Source organism: Cryptotermes secundus, unplaced genomic scaffold (assembly GCF_002891405.2).
Source record: "Cryptotermes secundus unplaced genomic scaffold, Csec_1.0 scaffold177, whole genome shotgun sequence".
Lineage (NCBI taxonomy): Eukaryota > Metazoa > Arthropoda > Insecta > Blattodea > Kalotermitidae > Cryptotermes > Cryptotermes secundus.
Genome location: NW_019721003.1, coordinates 403,061 through 425,521, shown reverse-complemented (window position 1 = coordinate 425,521; position 22,461 = coordinate 403,061). Strand labels below are relative to the sequence as shown.

Sequence of the window (22,461 nt, the reverse complement as noted above, 5' to 3'; positions counted from 1 at the left end):
TGACTAAAGTTTCTGGACCATATCTGTCCCAATTATCAAGACCTGATGATCCCTGGAACAATTTTCCCTTTTACCAACCGACATGGCCAACGGCCTGAGAAGATTTAACTTTAGCCATTGTGAAAGCTTCGATCTTACGTGCACAGGTGAGATGAAAAATTTATAAGGCCTGAAGCGAAGAGATTACTTGGAAGACCTAGCTATAAATGGGATGATATTAAAATGGATCTTAAATAAACAGCATGGGAGCAAGTGGAATGAATTCACTTGGATCAGGATATGAACCAATGGTAAGTTCTTGTGAACACTGTAATGCACCTTTGTATTCCATAAAAGGTACGGAATTTCTTGGCTAGCTGAGCGACTATTATCATCTCAAAGAGAACTTTGTTCCATAAAGTTACTAAATTGAGAATTAAGCCTGGTGTTATCATGAATTAATAGATTAATGTTCAGAACCTATTACTGGTTTGTCTCCACATGTAAAACATGTGCATTTCATCCCATAAAATCAAAATCTGGGACATCACCACTCACCTCCTGATTTGCCAAACCATGAAGGGGACCTGCAAGACCATTCATACCAGCTGCAAATGATAGGTATGGATCAGACAGTGCAGAGCCCACAAGATGAACAGTATGAGCACTCACATTGCCTCCCTCATGATCACTGAAAAAGACAAATATCGTATATATTAGCTGTCCAACTCTCGAGTTTCAAAAAGATATTTACTGTATAAAACTAAAAGTTAACATTATATAAGATATCATCAAAATATCCTATTCATTAACTGCTAATTTCATAGAATATATTTTAAAAGTACCCCATAACATGCTGCTATGATGCATTTCCCATGAAAATTACACAAAATATTATCAATGGTAAAAGTACGGCATTCATTTTCACCAAAAGTTCTTGTCTATTTTGTGGTTTATTGACAATGTATATGGCTTAGTGGTATGACTGACGAATGGGAAAGGATCTGGAAGGAAGTGGTTGTGGCCTAATCAAGGTGCTATCCTGGAATCTGCCCAGGGAACTAAGGAAAAACCGTGTAAAATCCACAACAGACCATGTCCTGGCCACAATCTGAATACAAATCTAAAGCATTACTGTTAAATCAACCAGCTTGGTTTTCTTGCCTAAAGGTAGGGGTGCTTAACTTGCTGCCTACTTCATACTGATTTCTTGCCTGGTTTACTCTTCAACCCTGAAGATGGAGGCGACATGTTCCTCCAAAATGTCACTTGACTTTCAATAGAATATATGTTGAAGAAAGCAGTCTTCTGGGAAGTGGCACTGTGTAGATGTGGTGTTAACCGACGTTTCGGAGGAACGTCGGTTAACACCACATCTACACAGAGCCACATCCCAGAAGACTGTTTTCTTCAACATACATTCTACTGAAAGTCAAGCAGTCTGCTTGTACCGGTTCTCACAGTCTCTTCGCTTGCAGATTTCTTATTTTTCCTTCTACCCTGAAGATGGAGGCGATATGTTCCTCCGAAACGTCGGTTAACACCACATCTACACAGTGCCCAGAAGACTGCTTTCTTCATAGTCACCGCCGTGAAAACCTCAAATCTTACACAGCATATATGTTGCTATGTCCAAAATATAAATCTTTATGTGGAGTAAATTCCGCAAGTCCGTGTGATAGGTTATGAGGATCAGAGGTGGAGAGAAATGGGTCAAGCTTTGGTACTATGGCATTAAATATTTGGGTTCTGCTACCACTGTTGGTTCTTAGTCCTTTAGTATTTCTTTGTCCTCTAATTCTTGTTATTGCCATTAGGGCCAGCAACTAATTCTTTTGAAACATGGCATGCAGTTGTGTTTTGAACAGTAATTCCTTATGTTGTCTGTGAAATTTACTGTCAGGCTGGACTAGGATAATGGGTGAATGCATCCATTTGTCAAATGAAGTATGGACCTGAAGAAGCAGCTAGTTTTCTGTGCTGTTATAATACTGCCTATGAACAGAATATGGACAGCACCAGGACATAACTCGTGCAGTCATAATCTGGCAATTTCAGCTAACAAAATCAAGAGAACTGTGCAATGCAATGTTTGTTTGTTTGATATTACTGAATCTGTGATTATCAAAGGTGGCAAGTAGTGATTGCGTATAACCTTATTCAACAGCAAAAGAATGAAACATGTACAGCAATACATCTTTTAAGGGAATCTCCTTATCATCTCCATGAATACAATTTTTGTTCACAAATATCATGAAATTCCCCCTTGTTGGTGTCTCCACCTTATTGTGGTGAGGGGGTTTGAGTATGCCAAGGACCCTGAGAGCTATACCAGTGGTAGCGTAGCTACTGGCAGGGCCTCCCTTGCTGGACAGGTCAAAGGGTAGGCATCAGACGAAGAGAGATACCAAAAACTGATGCTGGAAGTAGTGTCATCAGTAGCGACTTGAAGGACAGAGCAAATGATGCTCGAGATGGTTCAAGTTCATATAGCAACCGGCGTGACCAGAGTGGTTTGAACAGCTGCTGTACTGCGATGTGGAAAGCAAATGGAAAGACTACCACATTATCACTTTTCCTGGATAGTCTCTTTCCAAAAACAGAAATACCATGTATGTGAGATGTTTCCTCTGGAGACGAATCAATCCGGAGGTAAACTACTCCCCCAATCGGATCTCCGGGGGGGGAGTGTTTCTAGAGGAAATATCACGCAGGCGTTACAACAAGAAAAAGTGAGAAGATCAGAAGGAACATCATGGCTACAAGATTGGAACATGGAATGTAAGGACCTTGAATCAAGCAGGCAAATTGGAGAATTTGAAAACGGAAATGGAGAAGAATGAGGTGTCTGTTTTAGGTGTCAGCAAAGTGCGGTGGAAATGACAGGGGGAAATAAGAAGTGGTGATTATACAGTGTATTATTCTGGAGGTGAACGGGCTGAAAGAGGTGTGGCAATAGTGGTGCATAAAAGTGTAGTGAGGAGTGTTGTTAAGAAGATTGTTTGTAATGACAGAATTATTGCTCTGAAGTTAAAGGCGGAACCGGTAGATATACTGATTATACAAGTGTACATGCCAACATCAGAGTATGAAGATGATGAAGTGGAAAAAGTGTATGACACAATTGAAGAAATTCTTCAGGAAGATGGAAGAGGTGACACAAAGAGCATCATATTAGGAGACTGGAATAGCATTGCTGGAGATGAATCATATCAGAATATTGTTGGATCACATGGACTAGGAAGACGGAATCACAGAGGTCAAATGCTTATTGACTTTTGTGAACGAAATGGATTGATTGTTACCAACACTTGGTTCAAGAAGCCAAAGAGAAGAATTTACACATGGAAGGCACCTGGGGATTGGAAGAGGCATCAGCTGGACTACATCCTTGTGAAACATCGATTCAGAAACAGTGTGAAGGATGTGAAGACGCTTCCTGGGGCAGATATTGACTCTGACCACAACTTGCTGGTTGCCAAGTTCCGAACCAGGTTGAAGAAAATTATAAGATTTCAAAAGCGCAGACCCAGATGGGATTTGGAGAAGTTATATGCTCAAAGACAAAGCGTGCAAGAGACTCTAGAAGAGAAACTCGGTGCAATTGAAGGTGAAAGCGGAAATGCTGAAGCGCAGTGGAACGATATAAAAGAATGCATGTTAGATACTATCAGTGATTTGGTAGGTAAAGTTGAGAAGATAGCAAGAAAACCATGGGTTACACAGGAGATGATGAGTAAAATGGAGGAGCGAAGGAAATGGAAGAATGTCAACAATGAAGAAGGCAGGAGGAAATACAGGAGACTGAGGAATGAATTGAAAAGAGCCACGGACAGGGCCAAAAAGGAATATCTTGAGAAGATATGTAATGAGATTATGGAATTTCAAAGAACAGGCCGTTATGATTTGATGTACATGAAGACAAAAGAACTAGGATGGAAAGAGAATCATGGGATTCAAAATGTTGGCATCGAAGACTCCCAGGGGAATAGAATAGTAGATCAGAGGCAAGTGCTGAAAATTTGGGAAAATTATATTACAGAACTATATGATCAACCTAATCATCCAGAAACCTTAGAAGTTGAACCGGAAGAAGAAGTAGATACAGACGAGAAAGGACCATATATTTTACAAAGTGAGGTGGAAAAAGCTATCAAGGAAATGAGGAAGGGAAAGGCTACAGGAGATGATGATGTACCTGGAGATGTGCTCAAGTTACTGGGAGAAGGTGGTTTGAAAACACTGACAAAACTAATGAACACCATATATGAAAGTGGAGAGTGGCCCAAGGACTTTACAGAAGTTACAATGATTGCCTTAAAGAAAAAGACAAAAGCTACAAAATGCAGCGACCATCGCACAATAAGTCTTATTGCACATACAGCAAAGATAATAGCAAAGATACTTAAAAGAAGAATTGAAAGGAAAATAGAGGATGTACTTGGAGAAGATCAGTTTGGATTTAGAAGAGGAAAAGGAACCAGGGATGCAATTGGGATGATGAGAATTATAGCGGAACGAACTTTGGAGATAGATGAAGAACTGTGTGTTTGCTTCATAGACTGGCAGAAGGCATTTGACCGGGTAAACTGGACCAAATTAATGCAGATCCTGAAAGAAACAGGTATCGATTGGCATGAAAGAAGATTGATTAGCAAATTGTACATGGATCAGAAAGTTAGAGTACGACTGGACAGGGGGGAGACAGGAAGTGTGCAGATTGGAAGAGGAGTTCGACAAGGATGCTGTTTATCACCAATTCTGTTCAACTTGTACAGCGAATGCCTTACCAAGGAAGCTCTGGATGGGCTCGGTGACTTCAAAGTAGGAGGGCAAATTATTCAAACTGTGAAATATGCAGATGACCTTGTGTTAATGGCTAAGGAAGAAACTGTGCTACAGGGCATGATTGATAGACTAATTGAAATTGGAAGGTGCTATGGCATGGAAATGAATGTGGAGAAAACAAAAGTAATGAAAATTTCGAGACAACCAACCCCAGTCACAATAAAGATAGACCAAAAACAAGTGGAGAATGTGAAATGTTTTAAATATTTGGGTAGCTTGTTAACAGATGATGGAAGGTGTACTTGTGAAATTAAATCCAGGATTGCCATGGCAAAAGCTGCATTTAGCAAGAAGAAGAATCTTTTTACCAGCAAATTGGACTTAAATTTGAGGAAGAAACTAGTGAAATGCTACATTTGGAGCATAGCTCTGTATGGGGCTGAAACATGGACACTTAGGGCAGTAGATCAGAAACATCTGGAAAGTTTTGAAATGTAGTGTTGGAGAAGGATGGAGAAGATCAGTTGGACCGATTATGTGAGAAATGAAGAAGTGTTAATAGAGTCAGTGAGCAGAGGAATATCCTACACGAAATAAGAAAACGGAAGGCTAATTGGATTGGTCATGTATTACGCAGAAACTGCCTTCTAAAAGAAGTTATTGAAGGAAAGATAGAGGGGCGGATAGAAGTGACAAGAAGACGAGGAAGAAGACGTAAGAAGATGCTGGATTACCTTGGGGACAGAAGAGGATACTGTCATTTGAAGGAGAAAGCTCTAGATCGCATTAAGTGGAGGAACTGTTTTGGAAGAGACTGTGGACCTGTCGTCTGACAGATTACTGATGATGATGATGATGATCACGAAATTATAAACATATGGTGACCCTGCATTGGGTGCCACTTATAGCAAAACCTTGATCTTATATTCATGCTTTCCTTGATTCTACAAAAGTTTTTACTGGTCCTGCCAAAACCTCCATACGGGCAATATATGCTTGATTCCTTGATTATACATCCAAACTGACTATAAACTAGCCTGGTGATGTTTTAAATGCTTTTAAACTGGAAATCAAGAAAAAATTTATGTTCAGTCGTAACTTCCAGTCTCCTCTATTGTCTTTGTGTACACTTACTATTGCATGGTTTCAAGGATATGCCAGCAGAACTGAGCCATGTTCCCCACCATCACGAACCCTGCATAATAAGGAATGGTTTGTAATGGAAATTTTATGCCACAGTAAGTACCATGTGCTTATTACGTTCTTATATTAGTTGCTCCTCTTTGAATCTACTTCAGACTGAACTGACAAACACTTTTACTTTATTTTCTGGTTACAATTCATTATAAGTGACTGCAAATTCCATGTCTTATTATTAAGTCGTTGTGCCAGTGTTGCTCTGTGAATCGTATTTACTCATGGAGCTGAGCCCTTCTGGAGGAGCCGCCAATTCTGCAGCTACTCAAGAATTTCCCAGCATTTTATGGAACCTGAAGGTTCATTACTGTGTTCACAAGAGCCCTCCCCTGGTCCCTATCCTGAGCCAGATCAATCCAATCAATACCATCCCATCCTATCTCTCTCAGATCCATTTTAATATTGTCCGCCCAACAACATCAGCAGGCTAGTTTATGGTCAGTTTGGATCTATAATCAAGGAATTGGGTAGAGCACAAGCATATATTGTCCGTATGGAGGTTTTATTTTATCTTCTGTTGGGGCGTGAACATTCATAACAATGATATCACACCAGCGACCTTTTAGTATGATATATGAAATCCTATCACTAACGAACTCTACCCTCTTAACTGCTGATACAATTCTCTTATGTATGAAAAAACCTGTACCTAGTTCATGATTTCCATTCCCCTTTCCACAGAAAAATGTATAGTCTCCTGCTGGTGCGACGCCACCTCCATCCCATCTGACCTCCTGTACCCCCGCTACATCTAACTTATATTTTAAGATTTCTTCTGCCACTGCCCTGAGTGAACCTGCCCTATACAAACTTTGAACATTCCAAGTGCCAAATCTCATATCCATTTTCTTTAGCTTAGGTCATTTATCCAAGGAATCCGTCCTGGTCCAAGGCTTTGTGTTCATTTTCGTAACATATTTATTTTTTATGGTGAGGAGTTGTTAGCCCCACGCCCAACACCCAAGCTGGAGGGCCACCCCTTGTCGGCTGTCTCCGACTGCATATTCAATATATTCACAGCTTCCCTCCAAAACTGGAGGGCATCTCCTCCATCCACAACCTGAGGATGTGCCATGCCCTGGTGACAAGGGACCCACCTAATATGGGCTCTGTCAATCTACTGCACATTAAACTAGCGAACAGATTTATTTTACTTTCTGATTGTGACTGGTTCTCCTTCAAGGTGAGTGAACAAAAAAAGGGGAAAAACTTCTCTATTCAAGAACATTCCAGCCCAAGTGAACACTAATGAGGAAACAGTTGCATGGGCTGCCAGATTAGGAATTGTTCTGTCAACACTGAAAACTACTGCTAAGGCAGGAAAGACGTCAATAAGTGTTATACACAATGTACCAGGTTCTCTGGCCAAAGAAAGAGCCTGAAACAGTCAACACTTGACAAAATGAAGAATTTGTTGTCTGCATGTTTTAAATAAGCTAAAGGCAGCAATTCAGCAATCAGTGGCACACTCCACCATATTGCCGCAAGGTTCAGCACTGAAGATTTTAAAGCTTCTAGGGACTGGATCGACAGTTTCAAATAGCGACAGTGTTGTGTACAAAACTGTTATTGGCAGAGTGCAAAACAGCACTCTTCAACAGTGGAGGAATGGTGCAAGGAACACTTACTAAAAATTACTGACGGCAGTGACTAGTACTGACTAGTAAGTGAACAAGATGATAATTGTCGTTTCAACAAAATAATTTTTCAAGAATTCTTTACACACATCTCAGATTTCTCTACCTGTGAATCATGAGGTAAAATCTAAGAGTTCAATTAAACCTGGATTATACAGCATACCTGTGAATTGTGAGGTACAACCTCATAAGTTCTGTAAACTCTTGATTATCATAGCCCAACATTTCACAGAAGTTTTGACTCCAGTCCTTGCTAGTATCAATGGCCCCAACACCCTTACCATCACGGTATGTGTTGCGGTAGATAGTTGCTGCTACGACAGGCAATTTTGCAATGAGATCCATAGCATCTTCGTATACATACTGTTAAAAAATAATAAGGGTTTAATACTACTTCATACTAACAGCAGACTTCTATGCAGTGGATGTAGCATACATACAAATATACTGCTTTTAAACGCACAGCTACTAAATGTCAAATCTACAGCATCATTCAATTAAAGGGGGTGGGAGGAAACTGTTCACCTTGTATGAGGGCTATTCGAAAGGTAACCGCCATTTATTTTAGTCAACTATTGTGGGTGCAGAAGAGAGCTAGCGCATGTGAGATAGCATCACACAATTAACTGCCTTGTAAACTATCATAAAACTGGTCACATAGTGTTTGTTCTTGTCTCTACAAAGTGAGTTATGATGTGTCCTGTGACTGATAAGCCCATAAGCTGTGAAATTCGTGCTCTAAGCTGCTTTCTTCATCCTAAAAACATGAGTGTTGTGAAAATCCATCATGAATTATGCACAGTTTATGGCGAAAATATAACAATCAACAGTATTCCAAACGGTTTGTTTCTTGGGTATGTACTGTCTGAAAATTACCCGCCCCTTGGAAAGTATTATAACTTTGTCCACAGCCAGATGTTTAGGAGTGTAATAATTTGAATATGTGTCATTCAGCACGTCAAAAATTTGTCATATTTTCCATAGTCCGCCACAGCCTGAATCATTACTGTCAAAAGCATCATCGTTTGAAGAGTGGATAAATGTAAGAATGAAGAAATTTGTCGCATCTCATTATTTTGCCACAAAAAGTCCAAAAGAACTGTTCAGTAATCAGCAAATAGGCTTTCAGATCATCATCACATATGTCATGCCCCATATGAACAGTAACTGCCAGAAATAGAAACATTTCAAACTCAGTGATGTCAGGTACACGAGAAGGCCCATCGTCAAGGAAATCCACATACTGCTGGTATAGTGCTAGTATTTAGAAGTGACAGTCCAGGAAAAGCTGCGCAGTGAATGGGCAGGTCCATTTGTGAAAGTTGAGGGGTGTTGTTGATTAGTCATTTGTTTGTTTTCAGTGCGAGCAGACTTCTCAAGTTAAGAGCATTCTTCCTTGTACAGTCAAGTTAAAAAGTTTTGACTCTTGGACTTGTATTTGAGTGTATTATTCTCTATTTACTGAATTAATATTTTATTTTATTGTTTATTTTTATTCGTTGATTTTCTATTTTGTTTATTTATATTTGCACATTTTTTCTATCTCCTTTAACATGCCACCTACACGAAGTAAATTGAGTGCAAGTGTTGCATTCACAATCAAGAGAAATTGTTAGTAATGTATATAAGTATATGAAAGAGGCCAGGCCAACAATTACAGTGAAGAACATAGGAGTGGAAGTAGTAAAGGCAACAGGTGTATCGGAAAGTAGTGTCAGAAGACTAATAAGAGAAACAAAAAATACTGAATCTGGGGCTTCCACTTCCTTTTTGACACCATATAAAGAAAGACCTAGCAAATCTCAACTAGCCACTTTGGACAACTTTAACGAGTCTGTGGTGCGAAGAACAATTAATGACAAGGAAGGACAGGCATGTGGAGATGATCTATGCGGACGTTGCCGGTGTTGCCCCTTTAGAATAGACCTGTGTAATATGTAAATAAGCTCTTCCTGTATATAACAGTGAAAAGTGTATAATAGTGTATAGTGCATAATAAACCACCAACACTATGCAACACTATGAAGTAAGAAATTATTTCCTTTTGAGAACGCCTGTACTACATTCTCCTCCATATTTGTCAGCATGCTGGAGCTCTCCCCGCCACTACCAATACTCCATGTCAGAGGACTGTCACTTCTAAATACCAGGGCTTTAATATCAATTGATCTTCATGAAAAAATTGATAACAGCTGCAAAATACAATATGAAAACACCATGTGGAGTTGAGTCTTTATTTATGTGGGGTCCCACATTCTGTCCCTTGCAAGTCATGTCACTAGTGAAAGGATGGATGTTAATGCTTCTCTGACCTGTCACTTGTCCCCAATTCAATATCCCATGAGGTAAAGGTTGGGCTGGTTATCACCTTATTTTCAGAAGTGTCATATCTATTGTCATGGACACCCTCAACTAACTGGTCCATTATAAGACTTTACTTCTATACTTCTTGGTGGGGTAGAACTGGCATTTGTTCTATCATGCCACCTTCCTCAGTTGTTTTATCAGTTTTCCTCAGTCACATCTTAGTCACTGTCAAGTATCGGCTCGATCTTGTCTTTGTCAAAGAGTTCTCTCTTGAACTCCTCTCTGACAATGTCATGGTTCTTATAAATCAGAGAAGAGATATAAAACTCAAATTGCATTTGGAGAGTTTGAAATACACTGAGCTGGTCATCTGCTTCCAGTTGCAACAAACCTAACTGGGAATCATGAATGAATGTTACCCTATGGTATGCCCAATTCTCTTATAACGGTTAAATCATTGTATAGAAGGGTCATGGTTACAGACACACACCCATCAACCAATGTACAGTTGTTGTAAAAATCTGTGGCACATTTCAGAGCTAAACATAAAATCAGGTCAAATGATGAAACTTATTCTAGACTGGTCATTTCAAAATTTCAAATATAAGTTATGGGTTAATTCATAACAATCCAGTTTTTATCTTAAAAATACTGTCGGCAAACCAGAGGAGTAACTTCTATGGAAACGCTACAATAGACCGTTACAATACTGTAAATACAACGTATTTTCTGAACCACTGTACCTAGGATATTTAAAGGCATTTAAAAACCTCAGCCAGCAGCCAATATGCAAGAGGTTTAAATGCCTTCTCCTAAAGGTTAGGATAAAGTACTTAAAAACCCCTGCCAGCAGCTAATATGCTGAGGTTTTGAATGCCATCTTCCAAAGGTTAAAGTGCTTAAAAACCCCTGCCAGCAGCCTATATGCTGGGGGTTTAAATGCCATCTCCTAAAGGTTAAAATGTATGTGTCTGTATGTGCTTGTATATTCTTTTCCCATGTAATCAAGTGTCATCACTGATATAATTTAACCACCAATCTTTGATGCAGTTTAAACCTAGTATTAATATTCCAGCAAAAATGTCTTAGCTCACCTCCCAGTATTTTGATTTGTGTACACCAGAGGAGTAAGCCTCAGCAAACCTGCTTTCTGAATTGAGTGCTGTAATTGCACTGCTGAATTGAGACATGGGATGCAGGGTTGTAGGGAAGTTGTTCAGTAGTGTCACAACATGTGATGGCAGCGATGCACGTGTTGCCCATTCTTTTGAGACAGCTTGCACCTACACAACAATATAATGAATAAATTGGTTGTTCAAAAGGTTCCTTACATTTTTTCAAATGCAATGAAGTAGAAAACTATATACCACAAAGACAAGGACCATCAGTTGTACAATACAAGGAGAATATTTCTGATCTGTCAAAAAAAATGTCTAGTACTTGAATGGCGCCTTCAAGTCACTGGATATGTCACTTAGCATAAGTAATCATTATTCCTTCAGATACTGCAGCCCCAACAACAATTTCTTGTTTGCATAATTTTCTGGAGCTCCTGCAACAGCGATTCTGAAAGTCTCTTTATTTTGTCATCGCAGGTAGGTCACAAAAAGTGTTGTAACTAAAGAAGTGTGGCTGCTGTATGTTGGCATTATATTTAGTTATACATAAATGCTATTATGTGGGGGAGGGGGGCACAAGGTAGCATAGTTGGTTGAGGCATTGTACTACAAGCCAGAAGGTCGCAGATTTGACTCCCGATGAGGTCTTTCGATTTTTCAATTGATCTAATCCCTCCAGCCACATTACGGCCCTGGGGTCAACTCAGCCTCCAACAGAAATGAGTACCAAGAATCTTCCTGGGGGTAAAGGGTGGCCACGGCTTAAGGCTGACCTCACTGCCATCTGTGAGTTGACTATCTAGAAAATGTGACAGCCTCAACATTCCACAACCTTATGGGCCTCCACAGTGTTTTACTGGGATAGCTTTACCTTTCTTTTTTTTTACCTTAATGTTATTATGATCCATGTCTTATTGGGATAGCTTTACCTTTATTTTTACCTAAATGCTATTATGATCCATGTGGCCGTGTATGAAAATAAGATGAGGTTATTCACTATCACTGAAAATATATCAGGCAGGAAGAAAGGCATATATAATTTTATACATTTATGTAGAATATAAATAACACATCACTCAGGACACAAATTTTGCTTACAATGAAGAAGGGAAAGAAGTGAAAGGAAGAGGGCATTAATAATTTTATGAAGAAACCCTAAGCTATATTATATGTTCAAAATAAGTGACTTTAAGAATCATTCATTACCACAACAAGGCCAAGAAAATTCCTACATCAGGTTAGGAATCTGTAATTACAAATTGGAATTCATGTGACAGAGATAAGGCAATCTTTACAAATGACAAACATACCTAAGATTAGATAATATATTATTTCAATCATTAATACTTTGAAGGACACCATCTTTCGAGGTCAGATATAGTCCACTTTAAAAAGATGTGCCAGTCATTGGTAAAACTGCTACTAAGACTATTGCATCACAAACAATATCATACCTGAGCTTCATTTGGAATATCTCCAGTAATAAGTAGCCAAAACAGGCCCTCAGGCAAGGGTTCAGAGCCACCCTTAGCTTTAGGAAGCAGTTTTTGGCACTCGGGAATAGAGTAACCACGGAAACGGATTCCCTCATCGGGATCCAGTACAGATGTTTCACACACAAGTCCCTTGATGCCACGCATACCTCCATACATCTGTAAAAAGTATAAAATATGAAAATTAAGAGAAGAGCTTCAAAATGTGTACCCTTCTCCTAATGAAATTATATGAGCTGGATGGCTGATAGAAGATGAAATGAGAAATCGAATACAAAATTCTGGTCAAATACCTCAATGGTACAAAATTTTCAGAGACCTAGGCATAGATAGGACAACATAAAGCTAGATCTTCAAGCAACAGGAAGTGTAAAATACTTGGGAAAATACAAAGGATGATATATTACTTAACTGAATAGGCCTACAGCAAAATCCAAATTTAGTGTTGCTGCACTTCATGAAATACCATATTTATTGACTATTTTATGTCCAACTTAAATAATGTACTATTAGTGCTGTGGGAGCCAGAGCAGTGCAGCCACTACAGCACCTGGCTATGGGCTGGATAACCGATGAGTTGGAATAAGATTTTTCTCCTCTCCGCATCATCCAGAACAGTTCTGGGGGCCTATTCAGCTTCCTATCCAATGGGTGCCAGGGAATCTTTCCCTGGAGATAAAGCGGCCGGAGTGCGAAGCTGACCACTCACCTCCAACTAGTGCTGAGGCCAAGAATATGTGGATCTATACATCTGCTCCCCCATACGTCATGGCATAGCACTTAATTAGTTAAGGACAAGGACAACTTTTTTATTATTGCCCCTGTTTTAGTGAGTCTTTAATTAGTGAATAATTTGCACTTCCTGCATGATCTTTCAACATTTCGGAACTTATGCCTCAAATTAGTGTGCATGAAATGGAAACACCAACCAATAGCCATTTTTTCTCTGCCAGAAATCAACACCGCATATCTACCTTCAGCAACTGGTATCACATACTGAATTAGCACAGATACCACATTGCTTTGACTCTCAAATAATTTCATTCAGATTTCTTTCATGTAATTAACTGTTCGATATAATCTGATATTAAAAAAATTATAGTTTTGTATATTCTAATTTTTATGTTTCTGAACAGCATGTGAGAAGACAAAAGGTTCTGGACTGAATGGTAGTAAGCATTACCCGAGTTCAATTTCCTCATAATTCCCTTCTGAATCAGGTTTCGATTTGTTATCATTCCCAAATATCTGAACTGTGCCACATTTTCAAAACATCTGTTACCTCTTTTTATGTCATGATTTTGCCCTTCATTTTGGTGACTGAGACAGCAACAACCAACCTCCTTACTTGCGTCAATTGAAGTTTGTGTGTTTTTCTTCATGGCATCTATATTATCACCCAGTTGATTCACATCGGCACAGAGCAACAGCTGATGTGTCCCATTTAATTTCAGTTCCGCCTGGTTTTCCTGGACCTTCCTAATAGCATATTCTAAAGCAAAGTTGAAAAGGAGTGGCGATAAAGCATCTCCTTGTTTTAGACCATTCTGGATAGGAAATATATCAGCCAATTGTCCATCTATATGGACTTCACCATACATTTCGTTGCCTGCATATATATAGACAAATGAAATGCAAATATTTTCACAAAAAGTGCATCATCCTCCAGCAAAAGGCAGTTTCTGTGATGGAAATTTTTTGAAATCATTCACAGGAGTTTGGCGAAGAACTAATCACCTACCTTCTTTCCACTACAAATTGAGTATTTCATATGAAATGCAGGGCAAAACTTTATGACACATGTGTACGTCAACAAACCGATAATATATAAACTCTACTGTTACTGTACCAGTATTAATAAACTATGCTTACAATTATTTACTTTCACAAAAGAATGGCAGACATTGCTAAGAATGGGCTGGCATAATGTTCTTGACACATAAACAGAAATCCTGCATCACCAAGTCAAAATTATATGTTCAGTTGCCAGGACATGTGCGCATGTGCACATGCACACAGATTCCCTCTCCCCTCCCCTTTCTCAAACACTACAAAATATAATAGCAGGATATATTTAAAATATTTTAGATGACAGAAACAGCTTATATTAATAAAACAACAAAAAGTAACACTCCAAATTCATGCTACATGGCTTGTTAAATGGATGGGATAAGTCATATATCTGTATGGGGTTAACAAAGATAACAAAGCAGGTGACTGTGGTGGCAGAGAATCAGACTGAACTGGTAAAAATTTCAGCAATATTGAGTTCTGCATTCAAGGCCATAAATGTTTACAGTAAAATATCACTAGTGGTACTTAGTGCATTGGTCATCAAACTTCAATTGCTGCCCAGCCTGACTCCTCACACAACAGTAGACAAACAGAAGAGGTTGCAGGCATGGGCCAAATTACCCCTTCTTCACTGGCTTTCCTGTCACTCACACAACCCCCTTCACCCCAGCTATTCTAACTGGCCAGCCAGAAATTAACATCAAAGCTAAATTAAGTCTAAATTAATTGATCACCTTACAATTAAATCATATTTTCCAAAAACAAATATAATGAGGAATACCTGAAGCAGGAAATGGTATTCCCTTAACCAACAGAGATCAAAATAATTAGGAGCTCTGAGCGGAACACATAAAGCCTACTTTCTTACTGCACAGGTCTGCTATTGCGGTAGTGTAGTTGGTTGAAGCACTATGCTACAAGCCAGAAGGTCGTGGGATCAAATCCCAATGAGGAGGATTTTTTCAATTTACCTAATCCTTCCAGCAGCCCTATGGCACTGGGGTTGACTCAGCCTCTAATAGAAATGAGTACCAGGAATATTCCTGGGGGTAAAGGGCAGCCAGAGCATAAGGCTGACGTCACCGCCATCTGTGAGCTGACTAGAGAATATGGGAGCCTTAAAATCTCACAGCCCTATGGGCCTCCACAGCCTATTACAGGGATACCTTTACTTTTTTTTACAGATATGCTATACTGGAATGACTGAAACTAATGATGAATGTATCTACAATGATGATAAAAATGATAATAATAAACAGCAGCAGCAGTAGCAGTAGCAGCAGCAGCAGTAGTAGTAGTAGTAGTAGTAGTAGTAGTAGTAGTAGTAGTAGTAGTAGTAGTAGTAGTAGCAGCAGCAGCAGCAGCAGCAGCAGCAGCAGCAGCAATCCTTCAGAAATCCAACAGCCATAGTAAACATCCTAATCTCAGTATCTCAGTAACCAATAACAAAAAATGTCATTAAATGGTGCCCCACATGGCATGACAAGATGTTCATACTAAATTTCATGAAGAGCAGTCCATTTGTGAAAATTGATTGGAGGATGGTGATCACTGCAGTTTTGTCCCACTTTTATCCATACATCTGTGATGGAACACAAGTCCTCTTCATTTTGCCATACCCATTCAAGGTCAGTTACAACTGAACTAGGGATCTAACTTCCTCTGACAAGCATTTAAATTAAGGATCCTATTCAAAGCATCTTGTTTATGACTACAGTTCAGCTGTTTAATTTTAGGTGAAGGCTCTGGCAAGCTAAATTAGAAAGCACAGCTACAAAAGTGAAGGAAAAAAGAGCTATCCAACCAAAACGTGAAAAGTGTGTGCTACAAACAAGAGAGGTGAAGCTAGGTGCATCTGGAAGTTTTGTTCAGTGGCACTTCCAAAAGTTCCTGTTTTGAGAGCTATTACTCTCGATAACAATGCCAGACACCACGAGACAGTGTTCTGCAATAATGAATCCAATGAGTAAAAAATAAAACCATATTCTTAGTCAGTAGAGCATTTCAAGAACCAAAGCATTAAATGGTTGGGAAATGGAGCATCCAAAATTAAAAGGTTGCCAGTAAGTGATGTTAAAAATAAATAGGCAAAAAAGACGATGGAAAACGGTGCATAAAAACAGTATCATTCTTTGTGATTAAATGAGTCACTTCACATGAAACGAGAAAATTTGCACACAATTTTAGTTCCATAATGAGGCTTTCTGGTCACAATATTTTGAAACAGAAGTGAAGTATGCACTCACTCCTTCTACTCATGTTGTCCAGCCCTCGCTGTTGAACCTACAAAGTACAGTCCTGTTGTTCCCAACGTGCCCTTGTTCTACACTATGCCAGGATCTAAAATTAATACACATGACGGTAATAAAGAGGCTAACTTATTTTTGGAGAAGAGAGCAGTAATAGACCTCTTGCGTTGGTATCTGGAACAAACATGACAACTGAATGTGGGCCAAGAGATCTAGAGCACAGAAAGCTCTTAGAACTCTTTATTTAATTGCAATTTAATACTTAAAAGACAAGCAAGAACAAATTCTTGGTCCATTTGCTATCAAAGGAAAAGTGAAAACTTCCTGAGAATACAAAATCTGGTATGAAGCCTTTTTTCACAGATAGTGCCCTCCTTATGAATGAATTTGAAGTTATTTATTGAAGCTATTATAACTGCAGAGAATAGCATTAAATCAGCTGGAAAGATGAGCATTAGTGGTGACAGGGATGGATTTGCAAGGAAGCAGTTGTAGCATGTTTCAAACTATAACATAACACCATGGAGAAGAGTCCTTTTTGAAAAACAATAATTGTTTAGCAATCATTTAGCCGTTCATGATATTGGCCATTTATGAAATGCAGAAGCTTATTACCTTGTTCATAAGAGTATGCCACGGAACCTTATAAGATGAATCAGTCCACCCAATTTTAAGTTCCAGTCTACTATCATCCTCCCATCTACTCCTAGGTCTTCCAAGCCGTCTATTCCTTTCCGATATTCAGACTGAAATTCTGTATGTATTTCCCTCCCCCCCCCCTCTCATCCTCCTCAATTTCATAATAATATTCAGCAAATAAAAAATTATGAAGCTCATTATACAATTTCCCTTGCCTGGTTTCTTCCCCCTATCCAGGCCTAAATAGTCTACCCAGAACTTTGTTTTAAACATCCATAATTTGCCTTTCTTTAACATGGCAAGGGGTCTAATCATTCAAGGTAAAATGCCAACATTCATCTGGAATGGAAAACAAAAATCTTGGTCAGGTTTGGCAGGACGTTTTGTTCAAAATGTTGGTAAACCACACCACTGTGCACCACCAAGGAAAAAGCTCCCCCCCCCCATCCTGAAACATGCACACATATTTGCATGTGCGTACATGCATGCTCATATTTTGAAGAGAAACTTAATAGTTTGTAGACTCTACTAACATGCATTTCCTGGTTTCATTCTTAATATCAATATATGTCTATCTATCTATCCATGAAGCATGGCACTCCGAGTGAAATGCACAATATCAGCACACATATGAATGTTTAAGAGGTAACAGGAATTGAAAAGGAAATCACAATTTATTATTGTTGTTTCCAAATTCTCTCTATGTAGGCATCTGTATCTTCGATACTGATGTCTCCAAATACCGTAATACATTTTCAGTTTTCTTGGTTTTCAATTATTGATGCCTGTTAAATATTCCTCATATGTGCTAATGAGCATATTTAGTAGATGTTCCACTTAGAATGTCATACCTCATGGACAGATAAGCAGTGTAATTATCCACACATGAATACACTCACATAAATTATCACTAATATCTATTGCTTACAAAGCACAGTCATAATATGCAAGCATAGTTTATTCAAATTAGCTAAAAAAACTCCGTAGCCTGTAGTCCACAAGAAAACTAAATTGACCGAGTGAGTTTATTAAATTACCATAATCTAAACACAGTACATTAAGTACTTTCCCAATTAATAAACGGTTTCATAAGAGAATACAAGGGTTCAAGACCACTAATACCATGCCACTGAACACCATACACTCTCAACTCTTCAGACTTTAAAATAGAAACCTTCCACAAAATTTGCCACCAAAATTATGCACGCACATCCAGACTATCATATTTTCATTATCCAAACAATCCTATGCAATTTGCATACATCAAGATAAACGAACTGTTACATAATACTTTAACTACTAAGGACTTTCCTGTTCAGACTTGAAACTAAATTAAATATTTCATATAGGGATATCTACTCTGTTTCTAACCATTACTTGTCAAGAAGTTGGTAATCCAGTGACTAACAATGAGAACATAAATTACAGATAAGGAAGCTTGCTTTCATAGATTATCCTATACTGCTATAATCTCAGTCACTGTCCTTGGTAGTGTGAACATGTGCTCCTCATGCTTATTGTGAAGTCAAAGTGAAGTGATCAAGATGACACCAGGTCAAAACATGAATGTAATGTGAGTAAGTAGAAAGAATTTACACATTTGTCAACATCAAGACAAACAAAACATGAAGCTCCCAGTTGCAAATATGCTGCACACAAGTTTTCAATTTAGAATTTGGAACTCAGTTCCCCACAGACATAAAAAAGTTAGGTTTTCATCCAAACCATAACAGATAATTTAACAACAAAAAATAAAAATGATGAAACAAAGTAGAACAACACTCAAACCTAGTACATTATTGCATTATTTACTGAAATGCCTTCACTGTGGGAACAGTTCCTTCTTCAAGACATAAGGTAAAGGATGTTTTCCCTGCACTTAATTAATTAAGCACCATGCCACGAAGATGTATGAAGGAGTGCAGGTATAGCTTCACCATTCTCAACCTTGGTAATAAATTGAGGTCATTGGTCAGCTTCATGCTCCAGCTGCTTTAACCCCTACGAAACAGTTCCCAGCACCCACTGGTACAAGGCTGGATGGACCTCTGAACCAGTCTGGGTAATGTGTAGAAGAGAAAAAAATCTCTTGCCCCTGCCAGGAATCAAACCCCAATTCCTCACCTATCCAACCTACAGCCCTTGGCTATAGTGAATGGGAAGAAACAGGTTCAATCAGAGGAGGCTGTGGATAGAGGAGTCTTTCCTGGAAATGCTGAAGAAGGCTTCTAGGTGAGACAGAGGTATGCGGACTTCATTCTTTTGAGGAACTTTCAAAAGGGCCATGTTTTATGGAAATTTTGGTAACTGCCTTCCATTGGTAAGGGTAAATTTCCTGGTAACATATGAGGTAGTCAAAGATAGGGCTGAAGACAGACACCACTGATTCATATGTATAATCAAAGATCAAATTATTGAAATATTAAGGTAGCTAATAATATTCATTGTATGCATGGATATTCATATGTAGGATTACGTGAGGGACTGTTTTCCTATAATATCAAGCAATAAGAAATTTGTGTACAATACTATTAGCAGTCAAAAACATTCTCCTTAGCCCACAGATACAGTAACTAACAGCAATTTTTGTCTAAAAACATGTCTGCTAGTGTTCTCATGCTTTCCGACTTCAGGATGAAACATACATTATGATGGCAGATTTGAGACTTTTGGCTCGTCTGCCAGTAAACATCAACTGTCTGCTGGCATATGTAGAAGTTTAGAAGTTATAAAATCAAAGATAATCAATCTTTTTACAGATGGAACGCTATCCACAGTTAACAAAAACAGTCCCTGAATAAAGTACCTTTTGGAATGTTATGAATACTCATTAACAATGTTGGACATAAGTACTATTCTATGCCTGTTTACTGTCAGGTCTCTCTAGAAGCATGACTTCTGTTCTGCATTTTAACTGCTGCTGAAACTGTTCTGGCTTTGGAATGCTGGAACTTTAGTGTACAGTCTATACTTACATTCATCTTTTTTTTTAAACCTTGACTGACCTACTACTTTTAGTATGACACAGATTTTTGCCAAAGAAATCTTTTTCTTTCAATTTCCTTCTCAGAGAGGTACATAACCTTGGACACTAACATGTTTCTAAATGCACTATGTACTTCCACTAAAAAAAAAGGTACAAGGATGTAAAACAGTGAATTCTGAGCAGAACTCATAAACCTACCTTCTTACTGCATATAGATTTCTAGTCTTACAGATCTATCACTATTCTCATCCCCTTTTATTGTTGTGAAGAACTTCAGAGTCCTTTCACCCTCTCTGAGGCAGCCTAACTTGGGTCCTGTAGTTCTGATAATGAGTTGGGATGGTAGAAGGTTCTAGAATCGGGAACTATGGTCAACCAATTTNGGGTGCCCGCGGGGGGGGGGGGGGGGGTATGGATTTGGGGTGGATTCCACATTCATAGAAGTAAATGGATGGAATAACTAGCTCAGGACACATAGGCATGGAATTCCATCGCCGATTTTTAATAGGTGAGACTCAGGTAGGATGGTAGATGCTTCTTCACACTGCACCATACCACACAATAAATTAAATTTGTCATATATGACCTCAAATTCCTGCACCATGACCGTGTTTGTAACTGCTGACTTACAAACAATATTTCATCCATATATCTCAGTAAGTTTAGGATCAATCTCTGTACCAAACTTCATATGCCTGGGAAAATGAAAGGCATGAGAACACGGTGGCCACAAATCGCACGACTTCCATACAAATTAGTCAAGTGGCTCAGAAGTTAAGAGGGAGGAGACAAAACCATGTACAGACATACATACAACATGGTGATCTACCTTAAGTAAGACAGTATGCTAAAACATAGAACTGGTGAAGAAGAATTTTGTGTCCTACATATCACTGAGCTATAACGGAGTACTGAAGAGGTAGCGGCTAGTGATACATATTACAATAACTGATGTACTAATTACACACACAAAAAACGCCCTTTTCCACAAATATGTTATAGGTACCAAACAGGTAAAATATATTTTGCTCATTTTCTTGAAAACATCAATCATCTAAAGTTGTACGCTACAGATGTCACTGATTCACGATAATAACTGTCACCTTCACAAAACCACACACAAAATATTCTGCTCACTCAGTTCAAGCCGGTAATTTGTAAGACACTGCCATTAAGTTACATAACTCATTTGATATATATTTGCAACCATGTCACAACTGCTTTAGAACATACATATCTCAAGGACACTGCACACTCCTCTAAACCTCAATCCTTTTCCCATAGCACATTTGCACTGGTATCTGAAGTTCTGGTTATGCAATACTACTTTCTTGGCAAATTACATTAGATTGCATGAACTGAACTACCGGTACAATAAGAACAGCAAGAGGCACAGTATCCATTGAATGTTAACAAGCTCTGACAAAGCCAATAAATTTATGGCATACTCAACTCCTCATGCACTGTCTATTGCACTCCCGAGACCCTGAACAACACATCCGACACTAGAAAACTTGATTCAAAAGTAGCTTTGCGTGGTAGCAAACAAAAACGTTTTCAGCATACAACAATAAGATGATTGAGAATTATGAACTGGAAATGACATAAAAGCATTTGCTTGGCAGGACTAAGGAAAAACATGGAAATCCTCAGTCAGAGCAGGTTAGTTTTCGGTCCTCAAATGTTAACCACTGAACCACAAAGTTTGGCAAAATACAAAGAAATGGATATCAGGTATGCACAGAAAATGTTAAATTTGGTAAGAAAGAATGATGGATATTATATGGACAGTATCTCTTATATTCATAACAAATCATGTTATAAGTTTAAAAGAATTAAAACTCAAGACTTAAAATGGAATTTAGGCAAGCAAAATTGCATATGAAATAACATATTTTTATGTTTAATGTCCATTCATTACTTTACAAAGGAACAGAACTAAATGAACTAATCCTAACAAATTTCACAATAATGAATAATAATGCTGCTCCTATCACAATTAATATATATATATATATATATAGAGAGAGAGAGAGAGAGAGAGATAATTTTGGTCTACATCAGAAAATCAATCTGACTGTATACTGGAACCTCATTAAACAATCAAACAAAATTTTTTCTATGGAGAACTGCTGAACTCAGTAAAGCACGAGCTGCCTTCAAAAACTACCATGACTAATGCTTTGGGAACAAAACTAAAGATCAAAACAATTAAACATGTTCATTCCCTTAAATACAGCTCACATATGTGTCCAGTATTTCCCAAATTTCTGT

General features: G+C 38.5%; 1 protein-coding gene across 1 annotated transcript in view; it reads right to left on the bottom strand.

Annotated features, from left to right (window-relative positions):
* LOC111874711 (probable citrate synthase 2, mitochondrial) overlaps positions 1 to 22,461 on the bottom strand; it is a 42,230-nt gene that overhangs the window by 9,422 nt on the left and 10,347 nt on the right. The window contains exons 3-6 of the mRNA XM_023870441.2: positions 12,481 to 12,678; positions 11,003 to 11,191; positions 7,765 to 7,964; positions 538 to 670 (exon numbers count right to left, since the gene is read on the bottom strand). Of these exons, the coding sequence (XP_023726209.1) occupies positions 538 to 670; positions 7,765 to 7,964; positions 11,003 to 11,191; positions 12,481 to 12,678 (720 nt within the window). The remainder of the gene's footprint in view (positions 1 to 537; positions 671 to 7,764; positions 7,965 to 11,002; positions 11,192 to 12,480; positions 12,679 to 22,461) is intronic.